The 12,435-nt window shown below is 35.5% G+C and overlaps 1 protein-coding gene across 2 annotated transcripts; it reads left to right on the forward strand.

The window, feature by feature from the left end:
- Nucleotides 1-437: 437 nt before the first annotated feature.
- LUM (lumican) lies at nt 438-11,429 on the forward strand. 2 transcript variants are annotated; one of them, XM_065649868.1, is made up of 3 exons: nt 438-546; nt 3,665-4,561; nt 10,640-11,429. In XM_065649868.1, exons 2-3 carry the CDS (start codon nt 3,685-3,687, stop codon nt 10,792-10,794), a joined length of 1,032 nt encoding a protein of 343 aa, XP_065505940.1. In that variant the 5' UTR covers nt 438-546; nt 3,665-3,684; the 3' UTR covers nt 10,795-11,429. The 2 variants fall into 2 exon arrangements, with proteins under 2 accessions (XP_065505940.1, XP_065505947.1); XM_065649875.1 differs by having other exon boundaries at nt 438-541.
- Nucleotides 11,430-12,435: the final 1,006 nt, after the last annotated feature.

Consider the following 12,435-nt stretch of genomic DNA (forward strand, 5'->3'; position numbering starts at 1 on the left):
TTACTGTGGACATAAGATAGTTAAAACAGCAGAAAAATGAATGAGTCACTTGGCTAAAGAAGCACAGCAGCATAGAGGTCTGAGCACTATTTGTTAGCTCCTGTCTAGCAGTATAAAATAAGTTGGAAAACAAAAGTCTGTTTGCAATTTATTTTATAATGTAAAAAGTTTTCTCTCTAAAATATAAAAACTCCTTGTATAAGGCTATGATTAGTGGTCTAAACTTTCTCAGATTTGTGAAACACTGATCGTTCTCTCATCCCACAGGAGTAACAGATGGGTTGTCCTTGTACAAAATATGGTATCCACCTGCACTTCATTAGAGAGCTGCATTTTTGTACATGCCACACCACAAGATCACCATGATGACATAGCAGCTTCAGAGAACAGCGTGACTAGGGCTTTTTTTTTTTTTTTTTTTCTCTTGTAACACAGAAGATCTGGCAGACTTTTACCTCCTGACACTGTTTACAGCATATATTGGTTGATACAGTCCCTTATTGCATCTGCTCTGGGAATTAAGGAAAGCAACTTCAAGGCAGTAAGGTAAGTGCTGCTGCATGTTTTAAGTGAAATGTTCAGCTATTTAAACGTAGCTGTAATGGGAATGTGAAAACATGTCAGAATAAAGTTGCCAATTTGTAAATTGAACACAAATCAACAGTTGCTTAGTGGACTCGTTTTCTCAGTTTCCTTAAGACAACCTCACATATTTTGTGCATCAGTGTTGCACTTTTCTACAGTCTGTTTTCTTCTACATCAAAAGAAGTGTTGATATATAGTACAAAGAAATTTGTAAGACTACTCACTGCTTACTTATTCATTCATATCTATTAGTAAGAGCTCCACAAACTCCATTTGTTAAATCATTTTCTTTCATTTTACAAAAAAGACATGGTATGCTGCTATTTAAATAATTAAGTAAACAATTAGAGGAAAATTATAGGTATTTTGAAAATTTTAGTTAATTTTAAAGCACACTTTAAATATACTATTGAATCTCTTAAAAATTAAATCTTTTGCAAACTCTGTAAGATGTTATGTGGCAGAATTAAGGCATATTTCGTTTAAGGCTGATTGATTGATAAAATTCTATTTATTTTGTTTCACAAAGACTTTAGAATTAAGGCAGTATAGACTAGCTCTACAATAGTTTGGATACTTTGTCTACTGTACTGTAGTAAGCATTATTCCAAAACTGTGGAATTGCTATTTAGTATGTTTTGGCAAGTTGCCTGAGCAACTTCATAAATATTTTCACAGGTATTTTACAACATAACTGGTTAGAACAAAAACAGGCAATTTGTTCAAACATGCTTATGTTATAAGAGAAATTTCTAAGAATGTATTCTGATTTTATCTTTTGGATTCATACAGTTCAGTGTAACAAATAAGCACGTGTACATGATGTATTTACCTTTTACACTTCTGACAGAGAAACATTTAGATACATGAATGAGAAATCCATGATTAAAACAAGTTAGCTGCATTACATATATACTTTACTGTGCTATTTTCTGTCACACACATGCACACATGCCCCTCTACTACAGAACTGTCACCTACATTTTAAAATGTTGTTAATAAAATAATTCAAATCACTTGCTACCTAACTTTTAAAATTACTTCCAGGGTTTTGCAAAGCAGTTAAACATTTTATACTATTTAAAAGGTCTCTCAGCCTATGATATTAATAATAAAATTCAGCATTACAAACATCATTTGAAACTAGAAGAATAGTAAAATTTGAATTTAATATAGGATGTTTATGCTACTTGATTAGTTAAACTATAAAATTATGCATATGTATAAAAATGTCACTGTAAGGCCAAAGAGTGTAATTCAAGAAGTTCATTACACTCTGTCTTATACTTTGAATACAGAAGCAGTTACGTTTCCCATCCTTAATGTCTTGTACCTCAATAGGACCAGATTTTGAGCTGAATTGTGTCACTGTAGTGTCTTTGCTTTCAGAGGAGCTGTACTTATTTATACCAGCAGAGGACTGAAGGCTGAGTTTTCATGTTCTCATGCAGTAATGAAGGACAAAGGAAATTACACCAATAACTCATATTTTATTCTTTAGTTTGTAGTTAGGTAAATGTGATGGGACCAACCCCATGGAAAAGATATACAATCTTCCTCCTTTTTCAGGGGACGGCAGCTTAATATCTAGAAGGGGGACTTTGTGGGTGATTGACTGGAGATAACATGAAAACATTTTTAAAAAAAAATCTTTGTGCTGCATTGCATGAGATCAATAGGACCTGCCTAGAGGTACATTAGTTGAGATTATTACATGACAAGAATGTGATGTATCTTTTATCAAGTCAATAAAAGCAAGGAAATTTATAATTAGGGAAGGCTTTCTAGCTATGGCCCTGCATTTTAGTACTAGGTGCTCTGTGTAACACTAAATAAAGCCAATAGCAAGACTAACTTACTCGGCTGGAAATTGCCCAGATCTCAGATCAATGTCTGGTGGTGTGTTTACAGGCTTCACATACTTTCTGAGATTACTTGAGAACAAGAAGTTTCTAAGGATTTTCTTTATCATCTCACTGTCTGAAAGTAGCTGAGTACATTGAGCCTTGTTTTTTGCTGGTGAAAATCAAAGTAAGCTCACTGACTTCAGTGATGCTAGACCCACTTTTCCAACACAATGTCTACCTAGATAGTAAGAAATAATAGCAAGGTACTTATCTTTACAGATTAGCATCTTGTGAAGTAGCTGACAAGAAAGGTATGCCCTTAAAAAGTAAGGTGGGACCACTCATATTGGATCACATAGCCAAGGACACTAAATGTCCTTTTGCTGTATGTGGACTGGAAGACCAACTATGTGAAGCCAGTGCTTTATTGTTCTGTTCATTTAGAATGGTCATATCATGTAATCAACGCATTTATTGTTATACATAGAATTTGCAAGAACGTTTGCACTGTCTGAAATTCAGCCATTTCAGATCCACTCTTGACCCATATTAGATATACTCATGCACATAGATGCAGTGCTGCTTGTTTGATATGACCAGGAGACTATACTATGTATTTCTATTAGTTTGTTTTTCAGGTGAATATGAAACTTAGTGGACCATGCTTTACTGGATATAATCCATGAGAAGAAGATATTTGAAGTTACAGGCATCTTAACAAGACACTATACAGCAGATCATTATCCTCAGTTTGTAACTTCCCTGAGTCTTTCAAACTTAAGTCAATCTGCCACATGTTATTTTTATATGAGGCAATTAATTACATTAGGAATGCTTGATAGAATTGAAATTGCTGAAATGCCTCTGAACATGGCCTTCAGCAGAACTGAAAACTCCACTGTGCCAAGTTTAAAAAATTTGGACTTTATTATCCTTCTTGTGACTTAATGAATGAATGCAGGAAGATGTAAGTTTTACTTACAACAGCAGAATGGCCTGCAATTTTGCATTACAAAGGCAGATTATAACAAGACAGGGACTTTAAGTTTATAGTAATAACAACGCAATGCTAAAAAACTAATGTATTTTTAAAATTAATTAAGAAAATATAATCAATATAGCAAATATAATTAATGCTTTTAATTATAAAATTTATGTGGTAAAGTTTCAAATATTGCTGAAGGAGAGAAAAAAGTCAAAGTTATAACTTTTTATTCCCTTTTACCATACAGGGACAAGACGTATTGCAAAGATGGCTTTAAACTCCCTACCTGTCTTTCTGTTATTGATTAGTGGCATTTTTTGCCAATATTACTATGGTCCTGAAGATGATTATGGTTATGATCCTTCTGGGCCATCCTCAGCAGTCTGTGCCCCAGAATGTAATTGTCCCCTAAGCTACCCTACTGCCATGTATTGTGACAATCTTAAACTGAAAACCATTCCGATTGTACCAAGTGGAATAAAATACCTTTATCTTCGAAACAATATGATTGAGGGCATTGAAGAGAACACGTTTGATAATGTAACAGACCTACAGTGGCTGATCTTAGATCACAATCATTTGGAAAATTCAAAAATTAAGGGAAGAGTCTTCTCTAAACTAAAGAATCTGAAGAAACTTCACATTAACTACAACAATTTGACTGAAGCTGTTGGACCACTCCCCAAAACTCTGGATGACCTGCAATTAAGTCACAACAAGATCACAAAAGTCAATCCTGGTGCACTTGAGGGCCTCGTGAATCTGACTGTCATTCACCTCCAGAACAACCAGCTGAAAGCAGATTCTATTTCTGGGGCTTTTAAAGGCCTGAATTCACTTTTATATCTTGACTTAAGCTTCAATCGACTCACAAAGCTACCAACAGGACTGCCTCACTCCTTACTCATGCTGTATTTTGATAATAACCAGATCTCCAATGTTCCTGATGAGTACTTCCAAGGTTTTAAAGCCCTGCAATATTTACGTTTATCCCACAACAAATTAACAGATTCTGGAATACCAGGCAATGCCTTCAATATCACATCACTGGTTGAGTTGGATCTCTCCTTCAATCAGCTGAAGAGCATTCCAATCGTCAGTGAGAACCTTGAAAACTTCTACCTCCAAGTCAACAAAATTAACAGTGAGTTACACTTGTATATTTCTATTAACATTTACCACAGTCTAGACACTGATGGTTAATGCAAGTATCTGAAAAGGTAGATCAATCAGTCTGAAGAAATAGTATTGTTTGGACTCTTAGCACACTGACATTTATCTGACTGTTGCCCACATTAATGTTAAAAGACAGTCATCTGATGGTACTCAAATTAAGCTTTAAGAGATGAATTTCTATTCTCATAATAATGTGGGTATTATTGCTTAATTCTCATCTCATGTAAATTGGAGTAACTCCATAGAAGCCAATGGAGTTGTTCTATACAGCTGAGGAAAAAACAGTGGCAAAAGTTTGATCAGTGTGGAAGATGTTCAGAATTCTTAAGTCAGCAAAAAGAGACAGATATCAGGTTAGGATCTGACTATGGTTTGTGTAACCTTTCAGTAGGCTGGTAGTGAAAGTGCTGGAGAGACAAGACAGAGGACACCAAATTCATAAGATATCAGGCACAAGACACACTGAAAAAGATATGACAAAGTAGCTGCTTTTTCCTCTTTCCTCTCTTTTCTCATGCAGTATCCCTTCAAATCCATCTTGAAATCCAAAGAGCTGCCCCGGTTGTTTTTTCTTTTCATTCCCATTTCCCATATGGTATGATCAAGTAGCAAGCTTGTTTCCATTCAATAATGATCTGAAAAAAATCTTCCTTCTGAAGCTGATAAATGTCATACCTTGCATGAGATCATGGAGGTTTCTACTGAGGGCTTTTACAAGGCTATTCTAATCCTGGGGTGAGAAGGAGGTGTTGGAGACCTGGAGAGGCCTCACCATCATGTCAGAACCTCTCCAGCTGCACCTCAGTCAGTGGTGGTCCCTGATGGAGAGGCAGATCTGTCAAACATAACAGTGTTTCTACAGGACAACTTACATCATATTGCTAGCTAGCATAAAGTAAACCATAAAATCTTCTCTTCTGTTTGCCTGCTTGTATCCATCAGAGGTTTAGGATATCGGTGTTAGTTATTCTATACAAGGGTAACTCCATACAGATGTAGCTTTTAAAGCCAAATATTTTAGTGAAGATCTCACCAGACAGAGGGCAAGACCTTTTGAAATGTTTTGTATTTACCATGCTTTACATTTTCCTCAATGTTATGACTTTTTTTTCCTGTTATATCTTAGTTCCTTGTCTTGGTGAGAGAAAACAAGGACTTAATGCTTCCCACCTGAAGCACTGCATACAGCGACTTGTAGAACTTTATCAGATACTCTCCCTCTCCTAAAAGAGCTAACGATGATGATTAATTTCTCGTGAGATATACGAGGCAATTTTCGGTGCTTAGAATGGTTGTTCTGAGCCTTCTGCAAGATGCTCAGGTACAGAATTTGCTTTCCATTCACATTTCCAAGGCCTTCTGAGTCAAGGACTGTGACAACAATTTGATTTTGCAATGAAAGCTTTATTTCCATAGTACTGGTCAGCAGCAGAGGGCATTGGTGTGAGGAGTGCATTGGCTACTGCTGCACTGACATTGCTACCATATGGACTGATGCATGAGAACTCTGTTTTAATAGAATCAAAGAATGGCTCGGGTTGGAAGGGACCTTCAGAGGTCAGGTAGTCCGTCTCCCCTGAAACAAGCAGGGACATCTTCAACTAGATCAGGTTGCTAAGAGTGCTGTCCAATGTGGCCTTGAATATCTCCAGGGATGGGGCATGTACCACCTCTCTGGGCAATTTGTTCCAGTGTTTCACCACCCTCACTGTGAAAAATTTCCTCCTTGTGTCTAACCTGAATCTCCCCTCCTTTAGTTCAAAATCATTACCCCTTGTCCTATCACAACAGGCCCTGCTAAAAAGTCTGTTCCCATCTTTCTTCTAGGCCCCTTCCATGTACTGAAAGGCCACAATAAGGTCTCCCTAGACCCTTCTCTTCTCCAGGCTGAACAACCAATTCATATTTGTCTAAGAAAGAGTAATATAGTTCCAACCCTTTTGATATCACCAGAAAGAAAGGAAATATTTCTCTAAATTATTTTCCATGAGTTTCATCCTGGGCCTGCTACAGTCATTATGCATTGCTATACATTAAAAAAAAAATCTGTTTGAGAAATACCACCATTTGAGTGATTTTGAGTTTTGATCAGGAGTTGATGAATAGACACATAAAGAAAAATTGTAACAGAATTTGCTTCATTTCGGTATGTTCTCTCTTCATCTATGATGTGAAGAACAGTGGGTAAAGTGGATAGAAAACTGGAATGAAGACAAATTCAGAGTAACTCCTCTGATCTCTAACTCATAAATTGAAGAACATCCATTATATTGAACGTATACTCCATCTACTGTACTTGATGTTGGTTGGATCTCCAAGCTCACATAGGGTCATGGAAAGTTTATAAAAGCCTTTGCTTTCTCCACACCTCAAACCTAAACTGTAACTTCTAAGCTGAAACTTCTTTTTAAAATATTTGTTATTACTATTAATTTCAGAGTGGAATTTTCTGTTTAATAACAGCAGTTGTTTGCTACCATGCTTTAAGGTACCATTAGGTTTACATATATACACAAACACTTGTTTTACAGACTACTTAAGGCAAAAGGAAACTCTGCAGAATGAAAAAAAATACAGGAATCAAAGAGGTTCAGTAATACAAGAAGAGGGTCCAAAGCTGGACTCCTTCATATTTTGTTTGTACTCATAAAGGATTAAGGAGACAGTTGTTACTTCTACATGAAACCCCAGCAAGAAGATCCCATGTGAATAGAGTCTAACAAGGAGGAATCTGAAAATGTTTCAGAGAACAGTTAAGGGGCCACATGTTCTCTAACAGTCCATCAGCTGCATCTGTACCTGTACCATAATTGTACTTATTCTAAACAGAGTTTAAGGATTTTTTACAGTGGCCTGTGGAGAAATGATTCACATATGGTTACTGTGGGACCACAGACCAGCGAGGATGATTACGGGACTTCAGATCCCATTAGGATTGCCCACTCTACTGCCTTCTCGAACAAGAAATCTTTGCATAGTTAATCTTCGTCTCTTCTAAAGGATGCTTATGCCCCTGATGTACAGGGGATATACTCTCATCTAGGATATAGTAAAAAAATAATTCTATCTAAAAAATAGGGGTTTCTATGCTCCCATTTTACTTTATAGGTATGGGACAAGAAAAGGAGATGACATGCCTGGTCCTGATTTTTTTTTTCCTCCCAGATGTTTCAAATTTTCGGGTAGTTTGTGAGAGTTTCAGAATTTCTTATGGTGACAGGCACTTTTAGTGAGAAAAAAAGTCTTCAGAAGAAAATTAATTTTCAGCCAATCCTTATTCTCCTAGTGTCTGGCGCATGCAGGAATTCTGTGTTGGGAATATATGAATGCCAGACTAGTGGCAAAATTCCAGGTACTCTGTCTCTGAACCTGAGTATTATAAATTCAGGAAGATATTTTAACACCTGCAACATTAATAAAGAAGTAAGCTACTGGCATTTTATGCAACAGTGGTCTAGTCTCACTGTGGTTCCTATACAGATCATATAGTAAACAGCACATCAAGTGCATTCACGAGACCCACTTATCTTGTTTTCTGCTAGTGGAGGCTGCAATTAGAAAACATTTTGAATATGCTTCTAACAACTCATAATTATATGAACTGTATAAAAAAATTAATACCGAAATCTAATCAGTGAGCCTCAAATATTGGAGCCAAATCCCACTGAATTCCATTACAGATTTCCTTTGACTTCTGTGAGGACAAGATCCGCATCAACTTCCAAAGTGGTTTAAGTCTCATAAATAGTCACCACAGATGAATGTTATGTTAACACAGATAAATTTTGTGGTTTAGAAGCATGGAGTTTATGTTCTTTGAGTAGTTAAACATCTACCTGGCTTGTATAAGCAAATATTTTTTTGCAACCAAATGACAGCATTTATGTTCAAAAGTTACAATATGGAAATAAAAAAACCCCTACATTTAAAAAGTTTTAAAATTTCTGCCTTCAACAAAAATATACTTACCATGCTGTTCATGAATAACAAAAAAATGGAAAAAAAATGTATATTAGAATCCATGTTTAATTTTTACAAATTAAACTCAAACTACCTTTGGAAAACTGGACCTAAATTGTTAATGGTAAAGCCTGCAGGCCAAGCAAATGAGTTCAAAGTCTCAGGAACTTATGTTTTCATTCAGCAAAATTCCACACAGATCTAGCCCCATAAACATCTCTCAGATTATATTATCATAACTCACAAGAATCATGAGTTCACTTCAGCTGGTATATTCTGAATTGGAAGACTATCAGAATTGGTCTGCAGTCTTAAAATTATACTATATTGCAATATTGACTGCACAAGAAATGTGCCATTAATGTTGCATTTTATCTCTCACCCTTCCAAAAGAAGGCTGTACAATATAGAAAATCTAGGAAATTGGTTTGATTTGCTTTAATAAAATTGGTGACCAAGATTCAACATTTGAAATACATTTCCTTAATCCCTACTCTAAACAAACTATTTTGTGAAAGATACACTAATCTTAACCTATTCAACACCATATCTCTGTGTCCAAAAGTTACCCAAGCTCTGATGCTTTAAAGAGCTGCCTCTACAGATGGGTGCACATTTATACTTAGTTTACACAAGCTATATTTCATCAATGATATCAAATTATTGCAATGCTGGTCTGAAAGAATCCAACTGAAGTTAAAGTGGAGGTATGGAAGATACTTCCTCCACTTTCTTTAGCACTACATCATGTTGCAAATCGTCACATTTTCTTAGATGTGTTAAACAGCCATGCAGAAAAGAAATATAAGGTGGTGTTTTCAAAAGTCCATGAATTACCTGATTGGTAGTTAAAATGACATCCAATATTGAGAACACTACTTTGATTTCTCAGAAGTTGTAAGAGCTAGTCCTTTGCAACATAAAAGCAACAGAAGACATGAATATTTTCTGCATACTGGTGAATGATTTCTTCGAAGGAGTCCTTTTAAAATATTTTCTATGTGAATTCAGTTGATGTAAATGGCCTGAAGAATAACGTGCCTCTCAGACTGCTTCTGTAGTTGCAATGGAGCTTTTCAATAGACTACTCCTCTGTCTAACTCAAAGGAAACACAGGTGAGAATGAAGGACCATCTTTGCAGAATTAGACAATGTGGTATGCAGGCGACTTCAGGTTTATTCACATACATTCTTGAGAATAGATCTTTTCTTCATGACAGAAGTGTATAATACGTATATGTGGGTGCTTATGTATACTGGGCACAGAATTTATCTGCTTCATGTAATTTATATCTTACAGTTAATATTGCTCATAAGAAAGAATACATTATTTTCCATTCAAGACTGGTCTGATGTTATGTGAACCAAATAATATTTCAACTGAATAGAGGCTGTATATATCATGATATATACATTAAAATAAATATAAATATTTCTATAAATATTTCTACTCACCACCTAATCCTGCCATCATTGAAATATTCAACTACACAACTTAAATGCAAAACTCCTCCCCAACCCCAGCCCCAAAATTCATTTTGAAACTAGTAAATCAAAATGATACATCCAAAATAATATTTGGCACAGAAACTCATTTGGACTGCCTGTTCTTAAGGGTAAGGCCATATCATGGTTTCAGTTTCTCCAGAAACTTTTTACTTCCTTCGCTATCTTATGTAGCACTGTTTTTCCATTCCATCATGATGTACTCAGCGTGATTGAGTCTTCCTTCTGCATCTTCAGTTTTAGTGAAGATTCTTTTTTTTTCCTTTTTTCTAAATGCCAGATTAGACCCCTATATAAAACCCGAAGTTTTAAAAATCAAATGGGTTCTGGGAGCACATAGCACTTGAAAAACTCAGTCTTGAAATTCTCAACATCTCACACGTAATGGAAGGAAGCTCACCTAACACAAGCCCCTGAAGTTTCAGTGGATATGCAAATTATTGAAAAGTAGTAGAATAAATTTAAGGTCATGATTTCCAAATAAAAGAAGTAAATAGAGGAAAAAAAAGAAAAATAATTATTTTGTCCTATTAGTTTTACCTATTCACACTTTCTTTCATTCATGTTCTCTTTGTTTCAGAGTTCCCCTTGAGCAGCTTCTGTAAGGTTGTTGGGCCAACAACCTATTCCAAGATCACACATTTGCGCCTGGATGGAAACAATCTCACTCGGGCTGACCTGCCACAGGAGATGTACAACTGCCTTCGAGTGGCTGCTGAGATTTCACTGGAGTGAGATACCTGAGAGCATCCAGTTCCCTTCTAGGGGCAGTAACTACAAGAATTGCATCATGATAGCTCTTTAAAATTAGGATATGCCTTTTAAAAAGTGTCCATCTGCATATTATCCATTCTGTTTGTTAATATTTAGCATGCACTTGGCTACCTTAAGGAAATGTGTGAATATTTTTACAAACGGTTGTATTTAGAAAGCACAAGAATGACCAAATGTGGTGCAAACTATGCCTTCATCTGGCTAGTTAAGTTGATGAAAAACATTCAACTTCATATAAACCCATGTCCATGCATGCAACACATGCCAGCTGGTACCAGACTTCCATGGAAGTCAAATGGGTTACACCAGAGTGCTGAGCAGTATGGGCTAGTCTGTGTAAATACAAGATTACTCTCCAAGCAATCCAACTTTCCTAATTATTCATGCCTTTTTCATATTGTTTTCAATTACGAAGTAGAAAATGATTTAACAATCTAAGAACAAATTAAAATGTAAGAAAATATGTTCTCAGAGCCCATTACATTATTAAATTAATGGAATATGTGAAAGACAACAGGGAAATAACATTTTTCAGGTTAAAAAATTGTTTACTCTTCTTTTTGTCATACTTTCTTTTAAACTTTCATGGTAAGATTTTTATCCATTGCTGGTATAATTGTTATTTCAAAATAAGTCATATATACAAGTATTTTTATTCAATTACTTGCATGCTACTTTTAACCAGATTGTAGAAAATAAATCATAGCAAATAGTATTTTTGTGTCCATATTGTTGTCAACTATGTTTCAGTCTTTTATAAATTGAAAAAAACCCTTCAGGTTAAGACAAGATAATCTAAGCTATTCTATTAAAATTTATTGTAAGGTTAAATAAACTGTTGTCTCTACTTTCAAGTATCAATATGTTTGTAAACATAAAACTTAACGTACTCCACTGCACTCGGGTTGGCCATTAAGCTGCTGGCTTATGGAGTTTCCAGTATGGGAGTCACATCACTATGCGGTAATGCAAATTAATTTCTCAGAATTGTCACAGAACAGTTAAATCTCTCAGAAGCCACAGTCAATGAGTAAAATGCAGCCCTAGCTACTCATGACAGAGAGAGGGTAGTATATTCTATCTGGGAATGAATAATCCAAATATTGTTAGCATCCTGGAATACACACTAAAATAAATGTGTTAGAAACTGAGAGTCATAAATGACTTGCTTACAAACACACATCATCCCACGGGTACTATTTGCTTTTCAACTAGTAGACTATTAATCACCCAAAAAGAAACTCTTCTGCTTTCTATAGCAAAAGCAGAAATTATCACCTTTGGGGAGAAAACAAACAAACAAACAAACAAAAATCAAACAACCAAAAAACCCCCACCCCAAACACACACACACATAAAAGACAAAAAAAAACCCCAAACAAACAAACAAAAAAACAAGACAAAGCATTTAGTCAGCACATTGTCAATTCCAGATGTTCAGAATCAATACACAATTCGCAAAAAATCCTGGGGCTAAAACAAAAGGAGAGATGCAGGAGTCAATGGAAATATTTCCCTCTTCATTTTTGTCATTTTGGAATTTGTAAGTGTTATTTCTTTTTATCTACTTACAGGAAGGATTAAAACTACCTTTTGTTACAA

This window comes from Caloenas nicobarica, chromosome 1, assembly GCF_036013445.1.
Source record: "Caloenas nicobarica isolate bCalNic1 chromosome 1, bCalNic1.hap1, whole genome shotgun sequence".
Lineage (NCBI taxonomy): Eukaryota > Metazoa > Chordata > Aves > Columbiformes > Columbidae > Caloenas > Caloenas nicobarica.